This window comes from Callithrix jacchus, chromosome 19 (assembly GCF_049354715.1).
Source record: "Callithrix jacchus isolate 240 chromosome 19, calJac240_pri, whole genome shotgun sequence".
In the NCBI taxonomy this organism is placed as follows: Eukaryota; Metazoa; Chordata; class Mammalia; order Primates; family Cebidae; genus Callithrix; species Callithrix jacchus.
In genome coordinates, this window is record NC_133520.1 from 8,698,474 (window position 1) to 8,721,710 (window position 23,237).

A 23,237-nucleotide genomic window follows, 5' to 3' on the forward strand; every position below is an offset into this window, starting at 1 on the left:
CCATTAAGTAAGCACAAATATGTTCTTGACATAGATTTTAAAATGTCAACCTGATACTGAAATATGTCACCATCATTACAAAAGGAAAATGCCACTATCAAAAAACATCCACACGTTTGTAAAGACTTACAGGTTCTTGGGATTCGGTTTCTTCCCATGCTCCCCAACCATCATCTTCCCAGTCTGTTGATTTACCTATTTTTAAAAAGATGAACAATGCTTGCATGAAATACAGAGCTTTAAATATCTTTAAAGCATTGTTTTAAACCTAATAATAGAACCAACCCCTGTATAATGCTGATGTTAAGGAAGAAAATAATGGTAAACTGTGTTATAGTAGGATTTTGCTATATGCGATAACAATCAGAAAATATTTGACCTACTGAATTTCTAAATGTATGTATTAGTAAAACTGTGTGCAAGTTATTAGTAAAATTATGTGTCAGTTACTTGGATCTTAAGATACTGGACATCAAGTTAATTCACACTCAAACTACAAAGTTGACTTTTAAAAAATCTAAAAATGACAAATGTTTATTACTCAATATATTAAACAAATATACACAGTGACAAAGGAAACACCTAAAATTTCACACGGATGCCTTTACAAAGTAACTTGTTTTTTGATAAGATAAAGAATCAGTGAAAAAGTAAACTGAATTTTGAAACCAGACAAACCTACCATTCTGCACCCTTTTCTGATATTCTGTTATTTCTTATATGTGGGAACATCCTCTCAGAGGAAAATAAGATGGTCAACAACAGTGCAACAAGGGATGTAAAAGCCCAGATAGGGTTAGAGAGTACAGTATGTTCCCTTACGATGCCCATGTGACTGGCTTTTACATAATCATCTTTTAATTTATCAGAAGAGAAAAAAACTATCATTTTTTCAACAACTACTCTGAGACAAGCAGGAGATACTTTATATGCAATAAGGTACAAATGAAACTTTAGGCCTCAGAATCACACTAAGTTTTATTTGAACTTTTATCTTCTTAAAAAATTTAATTTGAGGTGTTTTATATATATATATATATATATATATTTTTTTTTTTTTTTTTTTTTAGACGGAGTCTCGCTCTGTTGCCCAGGGTAGAGTGTAGTGGTGCAATTTTGGCCCACTGCAACCTCCATCTCCTGGGTTCAAGCCATTCTCCTGCCTCAGCCTCTGGAGTAGCTGGGACTACAGGCACATGCCACCACACCTGGCCAATTTTTGTATTTTTAATAGAGAGGGTTTCACCATGTTGGCCAGGTCGGTCTTGAACTCCTGACCTCAAGTGATCCGCCCCCTTGGACTCCCAAAGTGCTGGAATTACACACGTGGGCCACTGCATCCACCCTTGAGGTAATACATATAAAGTATTGAATGCTTGCTCAAATCCTGGACCTAGCACTTACTATCTCTGTGACCTAGTGCAAATTACCCACTTAAACTAGTTTTTAATCATAAAGGCATGGAAAACAAGAGTACCTATATCTAGTAGGGTTGTTGTAAGGACTTACACCAGGATAGCATACTGAAGTCCTCAGTGCCTGACACATACCAAGTTCTCAATGCTGGTCAAGACTTAGCTAAATAAAATATTATATTTAATATTTAAGCAATCAGCTTTAAAATTCTTGGGGGAAATCCATTTAAAAGATGGGACTGATCCTGATGACTTACAGTAGGAAGGAGGCAAATAGATTCACTTATGTATAAGGTTTTAAAGCTTCCTGAAATCAATTTCATATAGCTAATTAAAGAATTTGTTATAGTCTAGTACTTGGAGTCCCTGTTCGATTAGTTTTGTGGTAACAGTCTAATATTCTGTACTTAAACACCAAATAATTACTTCCTAATAGCATATATTAAGTCCTAAAATAGCACTATTACTTAACATTGCACAATTTATATAGAAGAGTTCCATGTACAAGTCAATTAGCAATTTCACTATTAAACACCATGTGGCAAATCCTGTAGTGGGAGCTGAGAAAAATACAAACATACTCCTTGCCTTTGAAGAACTCATGATCTATTATGGAAGGTAGACAAACATGAAACCATAATACATGGTAAGTGCAGTAATGGACTACTATGGGAACTTGGATGAGAGAGTAAGAGATGGGGAAAAAATATATAAAGAAATTCAGTCTTTACAAAGTAGCTAGGAAGGCTGGGGGAAAACATCTGTAAGAATGAAGAGGCAGAAAGATGCAATGTATATGGCAACTAACATGTATTAAACATTTCTGTATGCTGAAATGCTTTATACACATTATTAGTTCACTTAAACATCGCAGGATCCTTTATTGTCCCCATTTTACAATGAGAAAAACGTATTTCTTGGAGTGTTTAAGTAGTTTGACCAATATCACATAGGAGTAAGTGGCACAGTGGAGCCTGAGTTCACTTCTGAGTTCCAAAACCCATGCTCCTGTAATAACCTAACCTGTGCTAGCTTAACTGACTCCATCTTAGCTGTGAGCCTGACAAGCTCCATTTTTGCATCTCCCTCCCTACCACCTCTCCCTCAGGTGCATAACTGGGCCACACCGACGCTGTGCTATGTCATGCTTACCCTGTGCTTATCCTACCATATAACCACTGTAACTACATCCGGCTTGGCTAACACACCTGTTACTGTGTTTAACTCTCCTTGGTACCCCCTTGGTGATTGGAAAACACCCTGGTCTGCAACCACGTCCCTCCAACCTGCTCATTCTGCTTCTGTAAAACTCCACTTCGGCTAGGCTCCGCCTCCCTTACCTAAATCAAGGCATAAAGGGAAATCAAGGTAGAAAGGGGAATCAAGCCCCTTCCTCGGGCTGAGAGAATTTTGAGCGTTAGCCGTCTCTCGGTCACCGGCAAATAAAGGACTCTTAGTTTGGAACTCAGAGCGTGGCGCTTTCCTTCTGACTCCCTCAGTTACCACACTCCTAAGTATTAGACTACATGTACTCCTACTGTGGCACATGAGGGTAAAATTAGGGAAAAGTAGGTTTTACAGTTAAGGCCAAAAGTAACAGGGTTCTTATTTTAAAATAGAAACAATCCCTTAATGTTGTGATTTAGAGGTTTTTTTTAAACTTGGAAAATTACAGTTTGTTTTTTGGCAATGTAATTCAATTAGGCAATCTTTATTTTGCTCATTTTTCTACTGCACCAAAAACAATTGTCTTATTGTGGGTTTAAGGCAGACAACTAGGCTATTCCACTTAAAGTTTCAGAGTATGTATTATCTCTTATATTAGAAAGCAAAGTATCTAAAAGAGCTTATTACTATAAAGTTCATGATTCAATTTTTAAATTGCTATAAAAATAACATATATATCAAATTACCACAATCTTGAAAAGACCATGCAGAATTTAGACTCTTCAGGAAGGTTGTAATTATTCATGCATTCAACACACACATCTTTTATGTTTGGGGCACTGTGCTAAGTGCTGGACATATAAACGAAAATAAGCCTTCAAAGAGCTTAGTTTGTGCACATAACCTCTGTCGAATGCTGTATAAAACTATACAGAGTGTGTTATTTCTCCTCCACATTGGTATAAAAAGCACCTGACTCAATTCACAAACGACTCATATAAGCAAATAGAAGACAGCAGTAATTTGGATTTCCTACCCCTGCAGAGAACCAGTATCTCTCTATGCCACAATTCAGAACCTCCAAGAAAAAAAAAAGACCTTGAGAAATACTTTATATAAGATATTTAGGTTCATGAAGGTTTACCCATTTTCAATGCCCTTGACTGGAAAGGTTCTTTCAAGAAAAAGGAAAGAGAATTCAACTGGGCATCTTCTATTATCATAGGAATACATTTTCCCCAACCAAGTCAAGATAAAGGGAGGTGAAACAGCACTATTATTCAGGTAAGTTAAAGATATTTTTTGTAGGTTGCTCTAGAAGACTAAGTATATTTATAATACTTCGAGAGAATGCGTCAGCTTAAAAACGGGAAATGTTTTGCCAGTGGGGCAATAACCTTGTGGCTATTTCTACTCAGCGCCAGTGATTTAATTTTTGTGGCCTCCTATGTCCTATTGAAAATCATTTGAGAATGTTTTGCAAGCAGCTAGTTGATAGCTATTGTCAGCTATTAAAAAGTGTTAGAATCCCAGCACTTTACCAAAGTTATTTCTTATGCCATCAGATTATGCAAGTGGGCCAAGCACATTCTTTAGAAAAAAAAAGGTATATATTGAGAAAATAGCTGATGAATGTCTAATAAAATTGCCATTCATGTAAAGAATTCTGTTCAGGCACAGTAATTCCTTCAGGTAACCTTTCTAAGAAGGATGGTATTCTGTAATCAATATCATTAGTATTTTTTAATTGATCATTGGTCAAGAATGTAGGTAGCCAAACAAAGTCCAACATAAGTTTGAGAACTATACACTGTTTTAGGTTAATATGAAATATTATTGTAAGGCCTTGAGGTTTATAAACTCTATGTCATCATGAAGAAATATGACTAATTTGGTTAATTTATTATCAATTACTTCCAAGGAAAGCTAAAAATGGCTCACCATGACTGTCTTTGAGAAGAATAAATAGATCAGTATCTCTTGTAGGACAGGATAATTTGAAATCCCTGAACTCTGATATAACTCAAAAAGGCAAATCAGTTTAACCAAGTGTATCACAGAATTAAGGACACCAGGATAGCCAACTTCTCTAGGACGGTCTAGGTCCAGTGTAAAGATTCCAAACATTCCACCAATCACTAAATCCCATAGCTAGAGCTATGTGGCCCTCATTTCTGTGAAAGGCTAGACTACTAATTATACGGCAATTAAAATTGTCATTTTCTCTATTTATTAAATAAGTAGGAGCCACCCAATCTCCAAAAAGCAATGTTTTTCATTTTACTGTCCAATCCAACAAAACTGGTTAGAAAATTAAGAAAATAGCATTCACAGTTAGTGCCTTCATAAAACCAGCATTACAGTCTCTCCTGCAGATCCTCCTTGGCAGGTACACCTTAAACCTTTACAATGAAGAAAGTAAAATAATGAGTTAGGGATGACTGAAGTTTTGGAGATGGCCCTACTCTCAGAGATTGTTTCAGGAGGTCTGCAACGGATCCAGGAATCTCTATTTAACTACCTTCCCCACCCTGAAAACTTGAGGCAGATGGTGAATGCACGGATCACCTCAAGGATAAACCTGAGTGCTGGCCTAATTTAATCCTAAACATTATTTTCCTTTGCCTGTCATCACTCTTCTATTCTCTCACTCCAGGCGGACTGCTCATTCACTGGTATGCAGTCTTGAACAGCACTGTCTAATAGAAATAATCATGAGCTACCTATGTAATTTTAAATTAACTAATAGCCACATTAAAAAGTAAAATGAAACAGGTGAAATTCACATTAATGATATAGTTGATCATAATACAGCCAGAATATCATTTCAATGTGTAATCAATGTAAAATTATTTGTGAGCTAGATATACACTCTTCAAAATCTGATGAATGTTTTTTTAGTTTAGTTTACTTTTGAAAAAGGGTCTCTCTGTCACCCAGGCTGGAGTGCAGTGGTGCAATTACAGTTCACTGCAGCCTTGATCTCCGAGACTCAAGTGATCCTCCCACCTCCACCTCCCAAGTAGCTGGGACTACAGGTATGGGTCACCAAGCCTGGCTAATTTTTTTCTCTCGTTTTTTTTGCAGAGACAAGGTCTTGCCATTTTGCCCAGGCTGGTGATAGGTAAAGGTATATAAAAATTGCTAACTAAAGCTAATTTCTGCATGTTCCAGAGAAACCAATTATATACTTTCCTCCCTTAACCAACTCTACTCTTCAACTAGTGACTCTGAGAAATCTCCTTATATTTAAATTAAATCCTTCCTAAACCAGCCTAATCTTGCAATTACTGCTTTTTTTCAAAGTACACATAGAGAAAGTCTGATAATAATTTTAACAATATCACATGATAACATGGAATATTTTGGTTCCATAGTAAAGAAAAAAATGTACATAGCATATTTATCACAGTTTTATTTCATAGTTAGCAATCCTAAAACACGGACAAACATTCAACTCAGACACAGTGCAACACACAACAGACATTTGTTCGTTATTAAGTTCTTACTACAAATCATCTGTGTATCAATGCTGGGGATACAACAAATACGTTACTCATTCCCGGGCCTAAACTGGTTTATAATTTAGTGCAGAACATAGAGACGTCCACAGACAAATGCAACACATAGCTGATATTACCAAAAAAACTGGAAACTTGGGAAAAAAAGTTAGCCACATACTCTGCAGTGAAGGTATTCCACGTAATTAATATAAATATAAGCCATTAGGTTTTCACAGCTCCCCATTATACCACTGTGTTGATGTAGCATAATTTAATCAACCCTCTACTATCAGGTATTGTTTTCAACTTGTTTGCAGTTATAAACAACCTCCTTTTAACATTAACCTGTATATTGATTTTTTGACTGTTTCCAACCTCGCTAAACAACATTAGGAACCATTATTTTTTAAATGAGTAAAGAAAAAGTGACTTCAAATGTAAGGCGATTATCTATTTTTCCAAACAGAAGATACAAAAATACAAAGTTTTCTGGGCAACCTGAATGCTATACATTGTAAATGCAGGCACTCAGACAACATCAATGCCTACATGCGACATTTAATTACGTCACACATCATATGAGATTAATTTAGAGATAAAAATGTTCGGACTCCCAGTGACAGAAACTATACTGACTTAGAACACTTGCTTTATTCATTTTCATTTTTCAGGAAACAAAACCCTTCCACATGTACCTTCAACATCACTTTTTTTTTAAAAGACATAATAATAAACACGTGGTATTTACTACACGCAAAACATTGCTCTAAGCACAACAGCTTTCCCTCTTGGGGTATGTACTATTGTTACTTCCATTTCACAAATGAAGTTTCTGAAGCAAAAGGAGATTATGTAACTTGCTCAAGGTCACATAACTGATAAATGGCAGAACTGGGATTCAGACCCACACAGGCTAACTCAGGGGCCATTTCCATCTACTTTTTGAGTCAACTAACAGTTTTCCAGAGTACATCATCTTCAATGCCCTCTCAGTTATTTGAGATAGTCTTTTGGATCCAGTATGATGCTGTCACTGGTCATTTTAAGCCCACTCACAGTCTCTGTCAGCATAACACGTTAAAGAGCAATACAATGCGGGGCTGCTGTGGAGATAAAAGCTAGAGAGCAATACAGAAAATACCTTTGTCTCCTACAGAAAATGGTCTTCTCTTATGCCCAGTCTATTTACAAACGTTAATTAATTAGGTTATTGCTCAGAAAGCAACATCCAAAAAGCAGAAAACAGAGGCACAGAAGGGACTACCTTAAAGTAATAAAAGCCATATATGGCAAACCCACAGTCAACATCATATTGAATGGGAAAAGTTGAAAGCATTTCCCTTGAGAACTAGAACAAGGCAACTTTGACCACTTTTGTTCAACATAGCACTGGAAGTCTGCCCCAGAGCAGTCAGTCAAGAGAAAGAAATAAAGGCCATCCAAACTAGAAAAGAGGAAGTAAAAGTGTTGCTGTTCACCCATATGATCATATAGAAAATCCTATAGACCCATTCAAAAGGCTCCTAAATCTGATAAGTGAAATCAATAAAATCTAGTTACAAAATCAATGTACACAAATCAGTAGCACTGCAATACACCAAAAATGACCAAGCTGAAAATCAAATCAGCAACTCATTACCTTTTACAATAGCTGCAAAAAAACAAACAAACAAACATAAAAAAACCCACCAGGAATATACTTAACCAAGGAGGCAGAAGGAAAACTACAAAATGCTGCTGAAAGAAATGACAGACAACATAAACAAATGGAAACACATCCCATGCTCGTAAACAGGAAGAATCAATATTGTGAAAATGACCATACTGTCCAAAGCAATCTACAGATTTAATGCAATTTCCCTAAAAATACCATCACCCTTATTCACAGAACTAGAAAAAACAATCCTAAAATTCATATGGAACAAAAAAGGAGCCCACATAGCGAAAGCAAGACTAAGCAAAAAGAACAAATCTGGAGGTATCACATTACACGACTTCAAATTATACTACAAGGCTATACTTACCAAAACAGCATGGTACTGATGTAAAAATAGGCACTTAGACCATTGGAACAGAATAGAGAACCCAGAAATAAACCCAAATATTTACTGCCAACTGATCTTTGACAAAGCATATAAAAACATAAACTGGGGAAAGGACACCTTATTCAATAAATGGTGCTGAGAAAACTGGCAGGCCATATATAGAAGAATGACACTGGATCCCTATCTCTCATCTTATTAAAAAATCAACTCTAAATAGATCAAAGACTTAAACCCAAAACCTGAAACCACAGAAATCCTGGAAGATAACACTGGCAAAACTCTTCTGGACATTGGCTTAGGCAAAGAATTCCTGACCAAGACCCCAAAAGCAAGTGCAACAAAAACAAATATAAATAAATGGGACCTAATTAAATTAAAAAGCTTCTGCACAGCAAAAGAAATAATCAGCAGAGTAAACAGAAAACCCACAGAGTGGGGGAAAATATTTGAAAACCATGTATCTGACAACAGACTAGTATCTAGAATCTCCAAGAAACTCAAATCAGCAAGAAAAAAAAAATCTCATTAAAAAGTGAGCAAAGTAATGAATAGACATTTCTCAAAAGAAGATGTAAAAAAAAAGCCAACAAGCACATAAAAGATGCTCAACATCACTAATAATGAGGGAAATGCAAATAAAAACTACAAAAAAATACCACCTTATTACTGCAAGAATGGCCATAATTAAAAAGTCAAAAAACAATAAATGTTGGCGTGGATGTGTTGAAAAGGGGACACTCTTACACTGCTGGTGAGAATACAAATTAGTACAACCTGTATGGAAAATAGTATGGAGAGTCCTCTAAGAACTAAAAGTAGATCTATGATGTGATCCAGCAGTCCCACTACTCGGTATCTCCAAAAGGAAAAGAGGTCATTATATGAAAAAGACACATGCACACACGTGTTTATAGCACAATTCACAACTGCAAAGATAGGGAACCAACCTAAATGCCCATCAACCAATAAGTAGATTTTTAAAATATGGTATATATATACTATGGAATATCACTCAGCTGTAAATAGGAATGAAATAATGTCTTTTGCAGCAACTTAGATGAAGCTGGAGGCCATTATTCTAAGTTGAAGTAACTCAGGAATGAAAAAGTAAATACCGTATGTCCTCACTTACAAGTGGAAGCTAAGCTATGAGGACAAAAAGACGTACAGAGTGATATAACAGATTCTGAGGACTCAAGGGGAGGTTGGGAGGGGGGGTGAAGAATGAAAGACTACACATGGGGTACAGTGTACACTACTCAGGTGACGGATACACTAAAATTCTCATAAATCTACCATTAAATAACTCATCCATGTAACAAAAAATCACCTGTACCCCCCAAACTATTGAAATTTTAAGAAGCAGAAAACATACAGACTATACTCTCCAACAATACGGCAAAACATCAATCAGCAATTAAAAGATAACTAAACGAAAAAAATTTAAAAAGAACCACTTGGAAATTTTAGTACTACTTTTCTACAAATCTTAGACAAATAAAAAAATTAAAGATGAAAATAGAAATTAATTAGAAACTTTGAAAAATAAGACTTGATAAAGAGAATTAAATGTAAACAAAAATCAATAAAATATTTTAAAATAAAAATTTTACGAGATCCAGGTCATAACAATAAATTTAATAAAGTACACAGATATATTAAACAAAAGTGTAAGATTTACATGAGAAGAAAAAAACTTGGCTAAAAGATGCAAAAAATATGAATAAAACTATCCAGACAAATATTGTATGATTTCACTTATAAGTGTAACCTAAAAAAGTCAAACTAATAGAAGCAGAGAGTAGAAAGATGTCAGTCAAAGGGTAAAAATTTCCAGTTACAAGATGAAGTTATGAGGACCTAATGTACTATTCTAAGGTCTGGAGAATGATGGCCCCAAATATGGCTGATAATACCATACTGTATAGTTGAAATTGGCTAAGGGAGTAGATCTTAAGGGTTCTCCCAACCAAAAGAAAAAAAAATTGACTATGTAAGGTGATTGTAACAATCATTTCATAACGTATATCAAATCATCATGTTGCACACCTTAAATATGTACCATTTTTGTCAGTTATACCTCAATAAACCTAGGGGTAGGGGGAGGGGTTAGAGCAATAGACCTAGACTTTGGGGAAATATCAATTTTTCCCAAATTAATATATAAACTTAAAACAGCTCTCATCAAAATCCCAGTATAAATTTGGTCTTGTTTTGTTTTGAAACTTAATTCTAAAGCTCAATGGAAAGAAAAAGGTGTAAGAATAATCCTAAGAATTTTTTGAAAGAAGAGTAGTGATATGGCCTGGCTGTGTCCCCACCTAAATCTCATCCTGAATTGTAGTTCCATTTATCTCCATGTGCCATGGGAGAGACCCGGTGGGAGGTAACCGAATCATGGGGGAGGATACCTCCATGCTGTTCTCATCATAGTGAGTTCTCATGAGATGTGACGGTTTTGTAAGGGGCTTCTCCCCACTTTGCTCTCACTCATTCTCCTTCCTGCCACCATGTGAAGAAGGACATGCTTGCTTCCCCTTCTGCCATGATTGTAAGTTTCCTGAGGCCTCTCCAGCCATGCTGATTGGAGTCAATTAAACCTCTTTCCTTTATAAATTACTCAGTCTCAGGTATGTCCTCATGGAAGTGTGAGAACAAACTAATACAGTCAACTGGTACTGGGAGTGGGTGCTGCCATCAGGATATGCAAAACTGTAGAAGCAACTTTGGAACTGGGTAACAGGCAGAGGACAGAACAGTTTCGAGGGCTCAGAAGAAGACAGGAAAATGTGGGAAAGTTTGGAACTTTCTAGAGAATTGGAGGGCTCAGAAGACAGGAAGATATGGGGAAGTCTGACATTCCCTAGAGACTTGTTGAATGGCTTTGACCAAAATAGTGATAGTGACATGGACAATGAAGTCCAAGCTGAGGTGGTCTCAGAGGGAGATGACAAACTTTTTGAGAACTGGAGCAAAGGTCATCGTTGTTATACTTCAGCAAAGAGACTGGCAGAATTTTGCCCCTGCCCTAGAGGTCAGTGGAATTTTGAACTTAAGATGATTTCGAACAGGAACTTATGTTTAAAAGGGAAGCAGAGCATAAAAGTTTGAAAAATGTGCAGCCTGACAATGCAATAGAAAAGAAAAACTCATTTCCTGGGTTTCCTGCTTGAATTTTCTAGGAGAAATTCAAGCAGGCTGTAGAAATTTGCATAAGTAAGGAGGATCCAAATGTTAATTACCAAGACAATGGGGAAAATGTCACCAGGGCACGTCAGAGTTCTTCATGGCAGCCTCTCCCATCACAGACCCAGAGGCCTAAGAGGAAGTAATGGTTTTATGGGCCTAGGGCCTTGGCGTTTTGTGCAGTCTTGGGACTTGATATTCTGTGTCCCAGCCATGGCTAAAAGGGGCCAATATATAGCTCAGGCTCTTGCTTCAGAGCATGCAAGCTGCAAGCCTTGGCAGCTTACACATGGTGTTGGGCCTGTGGGTGCACAGAAATCAAGAACTGAGGTTGGGGAACCTCTGCCTCAATTTCTGAAGATGTATGGAAATGCCTGGATGTCCAGACAGAAGTTTGTTGAAGGGGAAGAACCATCATGGAAAACCTCTGCTAGGGCAGTGTAGAAGGAAACTGTGGGGTACGAGCCCCAGCACAGACTCCTGACTACGACGCTATGAAGCTGTGAGAAGGCGGCCATCATTCTCCAGACCCCAGAATAGTACATCCACTGACAGCTTGCACCATGCGCCTGGAAAAGCCACAGACACTCAATACCAGGCATGAAGGAAGCCTGGAGGAAGTCTGTACCCTGCCAAACCACAGGGGTGGAGCTGCTCAAGACTGTGGGAGCCCACCTCTTGCATCAGTATGACCTGGATGTAAGACACAAAGTCAAAGGAGATCATTTTGGAACTTTAAGGTTTAATGATTGCCCCATTGAATTTTGGACTTACATGGGGCCTGTAGCCCCTTTGTTTTGGTGAATTTATCCCATTTGGAACAGGTGTATTTACCCCATGCCAGTATCCCCATTGGATATAGGAAGTAACTAACTTGCTCTTGATTCTACAGGCTCATAGGTGGAAGGGACTTGCCTTGTCTGAAATGAGACTTTGGACTTGAACATTTGAGTTAATTCTAGAATAAGTTAACACTTTGGGGGACTGCTGGAAGGACATAATTGTGTTCTGAAATGTGAGACACGAGATTTGGGAGGAGACAGCTGAAATGATATGGGTTGGCTGTGTCCCCACCCAAATCTCATCTTGAATTGTAGTTCCCATAATCCCCACGTGTTGTGAGAGGGTCCTGGTGGGAGGTAATTGAATTATGGAGGTGGTTACCCTCATGCTGTTCTCATGATACGAGTTCTCACAAGATCTGATGGTTTTATAAGGGACTCTCCCCCAACTTTGTTCTCACTCATTCTTCCTACCACGATGTGAAGAAGGACGTGTTTGCTTCCCCTTCCTCCACAATTGTGAGTTTCCTGAGGCCTCCCCAGGCATGCTGAACTGTGTGTCGATTATATCTCTTTCCTTTGTAGCAGTGTGAGAATGGAGTAATACATGTACCTTGGCAGAAACTATCTCTATTAAGCATTAAAATGGATAGGAATTGACAAATTAGTGAAACAGAAGAGAAGGCAAAAAAAGAGGTAAGTATTTCTGAGTAGTTAACATGGTAAAGATAGCATCTTGTATTAGTAGGAAGTTGACGAATTTGTTAATAAATTGTGTTAACTGCATATCCATTTGGAATAAAATAAAGATAGGGTTCCACCTCAGATTTCATACTTAACACACATGCACACAAGTGTGATTTAGGTTAAAATCTAGCAGAATGTTTAACAAGCTTAAGATTGGAAAGATCTATCAACGGAGAATATGAAACAGAAGCTAAAAAGGCAAAGGTTAATAGATATGATTATATAAAATCTAAAGCCTGTCCAATTAATAAAGTTAAAAGACAAATGATAGACTAGTACAAATATTTGTAAAATATAAACACAGGATATGATAAACATTTGTAAAATAATAGAAAAAGTTTAAAGATCCAATTTAAAAATCAGCACAACTGAACAGTTATCTTACAAAGCTAGCTCTACTTGACTGATACACATTGAAAATGCTCAACTTCTCTCAATTTTAAGAAGTATGAATTACAACCATGATGTATCATTTTTCATTTATCAAAAGAGCAAAAGTCAAAGACACTGATAATAGTATGATGACAAGTGTATCTGTAGACAGGCACTGACTATTACATAGGACTGAACCTGAAAAACAATTTTTAGAGTAATTTGGCAATCGTGACCCACATGTATAAGGATGCTTAGTGGAGCACTGTTCTTACAGCAAAAATATTAGAAATAACCTGAAAAATGTTCGTTGATCAGGCAATTATTAAACTGAGCCTGGTGGAGTCTTCAGTGAAATATTATAGAGCCATTAAAAACATGCTATAGGCTGGGTGTGGTGGCTCATGCCTATAATCCCAGCACTTTGGAAAGCTGAGGTAGCAGGGCTGCTTGAGCCCACACATTCAAGACCAGCCTAGGCAGCACAGAGAGATCCCCATCTCTACAAAGAAATAGAAAAAACAGCTGGGCATAGTGGCACATGCCTGTAGTCCCAACTACTTGGGGGGCTGAGGCAGCATCAGGATCAACTGAGCCCAGAAGGTGGAGGCAGCAGTAAGCCATGATGGCATCACTGCACTCCAGCCTGGGTGACACGGTGAGACCCTCCCTCAAAAAAAATAAAAAAAAAAAACGCTAGAGCTATATATATCTGAAAACTATAAATTACTTGACTTGGAAAGATATAGATATTACGTAATATATAATTAAACTTCAAAAAGTTGCAGATATGCATTTTATAAAAATGAGATCACAATATAAAATTAAGAATAAAATTCTCAATGAGCGTGTGTGTGTGTGTGTGTGTGTGTGTTTTGACTGAACACAGAAAGTCTGAAAGAAGTTTCAGATCCAAGACGGCTGATTAGAAGCAGCTGTGGTCTGCAGCAATCATGGTGAGGAATGAAAAAGGGCAAGTGAATTTAGAACCTTCAACTGAGATACCCAGGTTCTGACATTGGGACTGACTGGACAAACAGCTTGACTCACAGAGAACAAAGAAAAGCAAATGGGGTTGGAGGGGGCGACGGCCCACCCAGAAGCAGCATGGAGTCAAGCAAACACAGGACATGATAAACATTTGTAAAACAATAGAAAAAGTTTAAAGAGTCAATTAAAAAAATCAGCAAAAGCTGTGAAGAGTTCATTTACAAAGCAAGCTCTACTTGACTGATACACATTGAAAATGCTCAACTTTTCTCAATTTTAATAAGTACGAATTAAAACCACAATATACCATTCTGCATTCATCAGAAGAGCAAAAGTCAAAGACACTGGTAATATTAGGATAACAAGTATATTTGTAGACAGGCACTGATTATCATAAATAGGACTGAACCTGAAAACCAATTTTTAGAGTAATTTGGCAACTGTGACCCACAAGTATAAGGATGCTTAGTGGAGCACTGTTCTCAAAGTAAAAAACATCAGAAATAACCTGAAAAATGTTCATTGAGCAGGCAATTATTAAACAGAGCCTGGTGGAGTTTCCAGTGAAATATTATACAACCATTAAAAACATGCTATAGCCAAAGAAACCCCCACCTCCAGCTAAGAAAAGAGGTGAGTAACTGTGCTGCCCTGCCTGGGAAACCACACTTCTCCCATGGATCTTTGCAACCCATGGATCAGGAGATCCCCTCATGAGCCTGCACCACCAGGGCCTTGGCTCTGATACATAGAGCTGTGTGGAGTCTTGGTAGAGCAGCCATTCAGGCACACACAGAGAACCATGAGTTTTATATACCACAGCCCTGAGATCCCTGGCAAGGCGGGAAATCCATCTGTATGTATCTCTAGGAAGGTGGCTGATTCTAGGGAGTCAGGCAGCCTCATTCTGTGGACCCCACTTCCACAGCACCTCACAAGTTAAGACCTACTGGCTTGGAATTCCAGCCAGCCAATGGTAGCAGGTTGGAATGCACCAGAGATGTGCTCAAGTTCCCAGAGGTGAAGGGGTGGCCATCATCTCTGTGGTTTCACAGACTCAGCCTCTCTAGCCTGCTGGCTGTGGAGAAAAGACAGTCTGTATGAGGAAGGGTCCTCCACAATGCAGAACAGCTGCCTTGTCAGATTGTGACCAGACTGCTTCTTTGGGTGTGACCCTGATTCCATTCCTCCTCACTGGGTGGGACCTCCCAATGGGGGTCTGCAGCCACCTCCTATAGGTACATGCGGGTCAGCAACAGGTCAATACTCCACCAGAATGCAGCTTCCAGAGGAAGGAGCTGGCTACCATCTTGGCTGTTTTGTGGCCTTTACTGGTGATACTCCAGGTACAGGAGAAATTGAGGAAACTGGGGTCTGAAGCAGACCCAAAGTAAACTGCAGCAGCCTGATGGGAGAGTGGCCAGACTGTTAAAAGAAAAACAAACAGAAAATAACAACATCATCAACAAAAAAGACCCCACAAAAACCTCATTCAGAGGTCAGCAACCTCAAAGACGGAAGAAGATGGCTAACACACAAAGATGAGAAACAATCAACGCAAAAGTGCTGAAACTCACAAAGTCAGAGTGCCTCTGCTCCTCCAAATGACTGCAACACCCCTCCAGCAAGCGCACAGAACTGGGCTGAGGCTGGCTGAACTGACAGAAGTAGGCTTCAGAAGATGGGTAATAACGAACTTTGCTGAGCTAAAGGAGCATGTTGTAACCCCATGCAAAGATGCTAAGAATCATGATGAAACAATACAGGAGCTGATAGCCAGAACAGCCAGTTTAGAGAGAAAGACAAATGACCTGATGGGGCTGAAAAACACAACATTAGAACTTCGCAATGCAATCACAAGTATCAACAGCAGAACAGACCAAGTGGAGAAAGAATCCCAGCGCTTGAACAATCTTTCGGAAATAAGACAGACAAGAATAGACAGAAAGAAAATAAAAAGGAATGAACAAAACTTCCAGGAAATATGGGATCACATAAAGAGATGAAACCTATGACTGATTGGGGTACCTGAAAGAGATGGAGAGAATAGAACCAAGTGGGAAAACATAGTTCAGGGTATCATCCAGGAGAACTTTTCCAACCTAGCAAGACAGGCCAACATTCAAACTCAGGAAATGCAAGAGCCTCAGTAAGATATTCCACAAGATCAACCCCAAGACACAAAATCGTCAGATTCTCCAAGGTCAAAATGAAAGAAAAAATGTTAAGGACAGCCAGAGAGAAAGGCCAGGCCACCTACGAAGGGAAGCCCATCAGACTAACAGCAGGTCTCTCAACTGGGGACCAATGTTCAACATTCTTAAAATAATTTCCAGAATTTCATATCTGGCTAAGCTAAGCTTCATAAGTGAAGGAGAAATAAGATCCTTTTCAGATAGGCAAATGCTAAAAAATTCATCACCAACAGGCCTGCCTTACAAGAGCTCCTAAAGGAAGCACTAAATATGGAAATGAAAAGCCATCACCAACCACCTCAAAAACACACTGAAGGACACAGACCAGTGACGCTATGAAGCAACCACATGAACAAGTCTGCAAAATAACCAGCTATCATCATAATGACAGGATAAAATTCACACATAACAATACTAATCTTAAATGCAAATGGGCTACATGCCCTGATTAAAAGGCACAGAATGGCAAACTGGATAAAGAGCCAAGACCTATCAGTATGCTGTCTTCAAGAGACCCACCTCACATGCAAAGACACACATAGACACAAAAGGATGAAGAAAAATTTAGCACGCACATGGAAAACAGAAAAAAAGCAGGGGTTGCAATCCTAGTTTCTGACAGAACAGACTTTATTAAACAAAGATCGAAAAAGACAAAGAAAGGCATTACATAATGGTAGAGGGTTCAATACAACAAGAAGAGTTAACTATCTTAAATATATGTGCACCCAGTACAGGAGCACTGAGATTCAGAAAGCAAGTGCTTAGAGATTAGACTCCTATGCGATAATAGTGGGAGATTTTAACACCACACTGACATTAGATCATGGAGACAGAAAATCAACAGATATTCAGGATCTGAACTCAGCTCTCAAACAAGTGGAGCGTGATAGATATCCACAGAACTCTCGACCCAAATTCAACAGAATATACATTCTTCTCACCACCACATGACACTTACTTGAAAACGGACCACATAATCGGAAGTAAAACACTCCTCAGCAAATGCAAAAGAACTGAAATAACAGTCTCTCAGACCACAGAACAATCAAATTAGAACTCAAGATTAAGAAATTCACTCAAAAGGTCTGGCACAGTGGCTCACGCCTGTAATCCCAGCACTTTGGGAAGGTGAGGCAGGTGAATTATGAGGTCAGGAGATTGAGACCACCATGGATAACACCATGAAACCCTGTCTCTTACTAAAAATACAAAAAATTAGCCGGGCATGGTATCACGTGCCTGTGGTCCGAGCTACTTGGGGGGCTGAGGCAGGAGAATCACTTGAACCCGGGTGGTGGAGGTTGCAGTGAGCTGAGATTATGCCACTGCACTCCAGTCTGGGTGACAGAGTGAGACTCCATTGCAGAAAAGAAAAAAAAGAAATTCACTCAAAACCACACAACCAGATGGAAATTGAACAACCTGCTCCTGAATGACTTCTGGGTAAACAATGAAATTAAGGCAGAAATCAAAAAGATCTTTGAACCTAATGAGAACAAAAGGACAAAGTACCAGAATCCCTGGGATGCAGCTAAAGCAGTATTAAGAGGAAAATTTATAGCACTAAATGCCCACATCAAAAAGCTAGAAGGATCTCAAGTTAACAACCTAATGTCTCAACTAAAGAGAACTAGAGAATCAAGAGTAAATAAACCCCAAAGCTTGCAGAAGACAAGAAATAACCAAGATCAGAGCTGAACTGAAGGAGATAGAGACATACACACAAAAATCAAGGCATTCAGGAGCTGGTTTTTTGAAAAAAGTAATATAACAGACCTCTAGTTAGACTAATAAAGAATAAAAGACAGAAGAATCAAATAAACACAGTAAGAAATGATAAAGGGAATATCACCACTGACCCCATAGAAATACAAATCACCATCACAGAGAAATAATGTAGAAAATCTAGAAAAAAATGGATAAATTCCTAGATACATACATCCTCCCAAGACTAAACAAGGAAGAAATTGAATCTCTAAATAGACCAATAATGAGTTCCAAAATTGAGGCAGTAATAAATACCCTACCAACGAAAAAAAGCCCAGGACAAGATGGAATCACAGTGGAATTCTTCCAAAGCTACAAAGAGCTGATACCATTTCTACTGAAACTACTGTAAAAAATGAGGCACTCCTCCCAAACTCATTCTATAAGGCCAGCATCATCCTGATACCAAAACCTGGCAGAGATACAACAAAGAAAACTTCAGGCCAATATTCCTGATGAGCATCAATGCAAAAATCCTCCATAAAATACTGGCAAATCGAATCCAGAAGCACAAAAAGCTTATCTACCACAATCAAGGTGGCTTCATCCCCAGGATGCAAGGTTGGTTCAACACATCCAAATCAATAAATGTGATTCATCACATAAACAGAACTAAAAACAAAAACCACATGAATATTTCAATAGATGCAGAAAGGCCTTTGAAAAAATTCAACATCCCTTCATGTTAAAAACTCTCAATAAACTAGGTATTGAAGGAACATACTTCAAAATAATAACAGCCTTATATGACAAACTCACAGACAATATGATACTGAATGGGTAAAAGTTGGACGCATTGACCTTAAAACCAGCACAAGACAAGGATGCCCCTTTTGACCACTTTACTCAACACAGTATTGGAAGTTCTGGCTAGGGCAATCAGGCAAGATAAAGAAATAGTGGGTTCTCCCCAGGAGGCGGAGGTTGCGGTGAGCCGAGATTGCGCCATTGCACTCCAGCCTGGGTAACAAGAGCGAAACTCCGTCTCAAAAAAAAAAAGAAATAATGGGTTCTCAAACAGGAAGAGGGAGGTTAAATTGTCTGTGTTTGCAGAGGCTATGTGATTGTATATCTAGAAAACCCCCTTGTCTCAGCCCAAAAGCTTCTTAAGCTGATAAGCAACTTCAGCAAAGTCTCAGGAAACAAAATCAATGTGCAAAAATCACAAGCATTCCTATACACCAACAACAGACAAGCAGAAAGCCAAATTATGAATGAAGTTCCATTCATGACTGCTACAAAAAGAGTAAAATACCTAGGAATACAGCTAATAAGGGAAGTGAAGGACACAAGGAGAACTATAAACCACTGCTCCAAAAAAAAGAGAGAGAGAGAGAGAGAGAGAGAGAGACCACAAACAAATGGAAAAATATTCCATGCTTATGGATAGGAGAAAACCAGTATCATAAAAATGGTCATACCGTCCAAAGTAATTTATAGATTCAATGCTATTCCCATTAAACTACCAGTGACATTCTTCACAGAATTAGAAGAAAACTATTTTAAAATTCTTACGGCACTAAATAAGAGCCCAAATAGCCAAGAAAATCCTAAGCAGAAAGAACATAGCTGGAGGCATCACACTACCCAACTTCAAACTATACTGAAAGGCTATAGTAACCAAAACAGCATGCTACTGGTACAAGAACAGATACATACACCAATGGAACAGAACACAGAACTCAGAAACGAGGCCGCTTATCTACAACCATGTGATCTTTGACAAATTTGATAAAAACAAGGAATGGGGCAAGGACCCCCTATTTAATAAATGATGCTGGGAGTACTGGCAAGCCATATGCAGAAAATTGAAACTGGACCCCTTCCTTACACCATATACAAAATTTAACTCAAAATGGGTTAAAGATTTAAAACTAAAACCCAAAACTATAAAAACCTTAGAAGAAAATCTAGCAATACCACTCAGGACACAGACACAGGCAAAGATTTCATGATAAAGACAGGAAAGCAATTTCAACAAAAGTAAAAATTGACAAATGGGATCTAACTAAACTAAAGAGCTTCTGCACAGCAAAAGAAACTACTGTCAGAATGAACTGATAACCTACAGAATAGGAGAAAATTTTTGCAACCTAGCCATCTGACAAAAGTCTAATACCCAGAGTCTACAAGGAACTTAAACAAATTTATAAGAAAAAACAACCACATTACAAAGGGCAAAAGAAATGAATAGACACTTATCAAAAGAAGACATACATGTCACCAACAAGCATACTGAAAAAAAGTTCAATATCACTAGAGAAACGCAAATCAAAACCACAATGAGTTACCATCTTGTGCCAGTCAGAATGACCATTGTTAAAATTCCAAAAACAACAGATGCTGGTAAGGTTGCAGAGAAAAAATGCTTTTACACTGTTGGTAGGAGTGTAAATTAGTTCAACCATTGTGGAAGACAGTGTGGTGATTCCTCGAAGACCTAGAGGCAGAAGTATCTTTTGGCCCAGCAATCCTATGGGTGGGTATATTACCCAAAGGAATATAAATCATTCTATTATAAAGATACATGCCCATATATTTCCACTGTAGCACTATACAATAGTAAAAACACAGAATCAACCTAAATGTCCATCAATGATAGACTGGATAAGGAAAAATGTGGTATATATACACCATGGAATACTATGCAGCCATAAAAAGAAACAAGATTATGTCCTTTGCAGGGACATGGATGGAGTTGGAGGCTGTTATCCTCAGCAAACTAATGCAGGAACAGAAAAACAGACACCACGTTCTCACTTATAAGTGGGAGCTGAATGATGAGAATACATGAACACATGGGGGAGAACAAAACACACCAAGGTCTGTTGGGGTGGAGCGGGGAGGGAGAACATTAGAAAGAATAGCTAATGAATGCTGGGCTTAATAACTGAGTGATGGGGTGATCTGTGCTGCAAACCACCACGACACACATTTATATATATAATAAACCTGCACATCCTGCACATGCACCCCTGAACTTAAAAGTTGAAGAAGGAATACAAGTCTCACTAAGGCAATACTTGCAATAGAATGTTCTGTAATAATGGAAATATTCTATATTGTGCTGATCAATATGGTAGCCACTAGCAACATGTGGCTATTGAGCACTTCAAATGTGGCCACTGTGACTGAGGAATTTTTAAAATTTAATTACTATTTATCTAAACTTAAATGTAAATAGCCATATGTAGCCAGTGGCTACCATATTAAACAGCACAGTACTAAGATTTTAACATCTGAAAGGGAGAGTATGAGTAGCCAGGTGATGGCTTCTATGTCTGATTTTACAGACCTTAATTAAAAGCAGGAGTAGGGGACAGGGAGGGGATGGACGATGACAATGTGATAATAAGTAATGTCTACTCTTTTGACCTGATGAGACACTCTCTTCTGGGGAACTTATATGTGAGACCTAGACTTACAATGTACAAAGAAAAGGAATCTGTGGTCAAGGGGCCATTTCTGGTCTCTTTTTTAAAGACAAGATATGATCACAGCAGATATCTAGGAGTTTCAAGAATTCTTCTGTATGAGGAAGGTCCAATGACTTACTCTTCATTTAAGGTCTCAATAGTCCCAAACTGTATTAAGCATAGTAGTCATTCAAAAGTACTTGTCATACTTCTAGGATTGTTACTGTGTATACTATAAAATAACCTCTTAGGAAATCTATGTTAAGGAAAAGATAATCTCTTCTGGAATACTGCAACAGCCTCCTAACTGGTCACTCTACTTCTGCTTTTACCTATCACTCCCGTCCATTCTTCTCTTTGCCGACAAAAAAATGCCTCTACAATATTTGTCTGGCTATCCTATTTCTCAGCACAAATTTTAATCATCTCAAACTCCACTGCCATTGCTATTACCTGAGTTCTGCCTTTATTGGCTCTAACCTGAACTTCTACAACTATCTCTCTAATGATCACCTGCCTCTAGCTTTGAACTGCCCAATCTATTCTCTCAACAGCTACCAAACCTATCTGTTTAAAACACAAACCTTAGAATACTTTTGCTATACTTTTACTTAAAACCACCAATGACTACTCTGCCCATAGCAGATTCTCAGCATGCTGCAAATGGGTTACAGGTGAGCCAAGATATTGATCCTTTTAGCAGTAAAAACAGTCAAGTAGGGCCTGACGTAGGTTTCTTCCTATTGGAACCTATGTCACTTTCCAACATTAGCAGCTTTGTCTCATTTTTAAATAATCTATTTATTATCAATCTAATTGACATTTTGTATTTTGGTTAAAAAAAACCCATAATATATTTATCATCTTAACTATCTTTAAGTGAACAGTTCAGTAAAGTGTATTCACACTGTTGTAAAAACGATCACCAGAACTTCATCTTGCAAATTTGAAACTCTACGTCCATTAAACAAGTCCTCTGTTCTCCCTTCCTTCGGCCTCTAGTAACTGCCATTTTATTTTTTGTTCCTATCAATGACGACTTTAGATTCCTCATGTAAGTGGAATCATACAGTATTTGTCTTTTTGTGACTGGCATATTTCACTTAGCATAATTTAACAAAGTTCATTCATGTTCTAGTATGTGACATTTCCTTAATTTTAATGGCGAAATAGTATTCCATTGTGTGTATATATCACATTTTGTTTATCCATTCATTAATTGACCGACATTTAGGTTGCTTCTACCTCTTGGCTACTGTGACATGTCTATGAACATGGGTGTGGAAACATCTCTTCAAGACTCTGCTTTCAATTCTTTTGTATATATACCCTAAACTGGGATAACTGGATCATATGATAATTCTTTTTAATTTTTTGAGGAACCTAACCCCTGCTGCATTTGCAAAACTGATCATTCCTCACCTTCATCAGGTTCTCACCTTCCTCAGCTCCGAGGGTCTTCTCTCACCTGATCTTCCTCTTTCTTTTACTCCTTCTTGGTTTTCTTCCCAGTAACCTCTATTTGACTTTTAAACAAACACCAGTGCTCCTCTAAGCTTATGGCTTCACTACTCAGGGCATTTCAAAACATACATAATTGAGACTGAATTGATGCTTTTTGCTGTCAGTTCCCCAAATAACATCTCTGG

The 23,237-nt window shown here is 38.1% G+C and overlaps 1 protein-coding gene across 4 annotated transcripts in view; it reads right to left on the reverse strand.

The window, feature by feature from the left end:
- RAB3GAP2 (RAB3 GTPase activating non-catalytic protein subunit 2) overlaps positions 1-23,237 on the reverse strand; it is a 110,183-nt gene that overhangs the window by 84,959 nt on the left and 1,987 nt on the right. For 2 of the 4 annotated variants that reach the window (XM_078356493.1, XM_078356491.1), the window contains exon 2: positions 131-195. The exons of the other annotated variants lie outside the window; for them this stretch is intronic. Coding sequence is in view for 1 of the 2 variants with exons in the window: in XM_078356491.1 (XP_078212617.1) it covers positions 131-195 (65 nt within the window). In the remaining variant the exon portion in view is untranslated. The remainder of the gene's footprint in view (positions 1-130; positions 196-23,237) is intronic. 4 annotated transcript variants of the gene reach the window in all.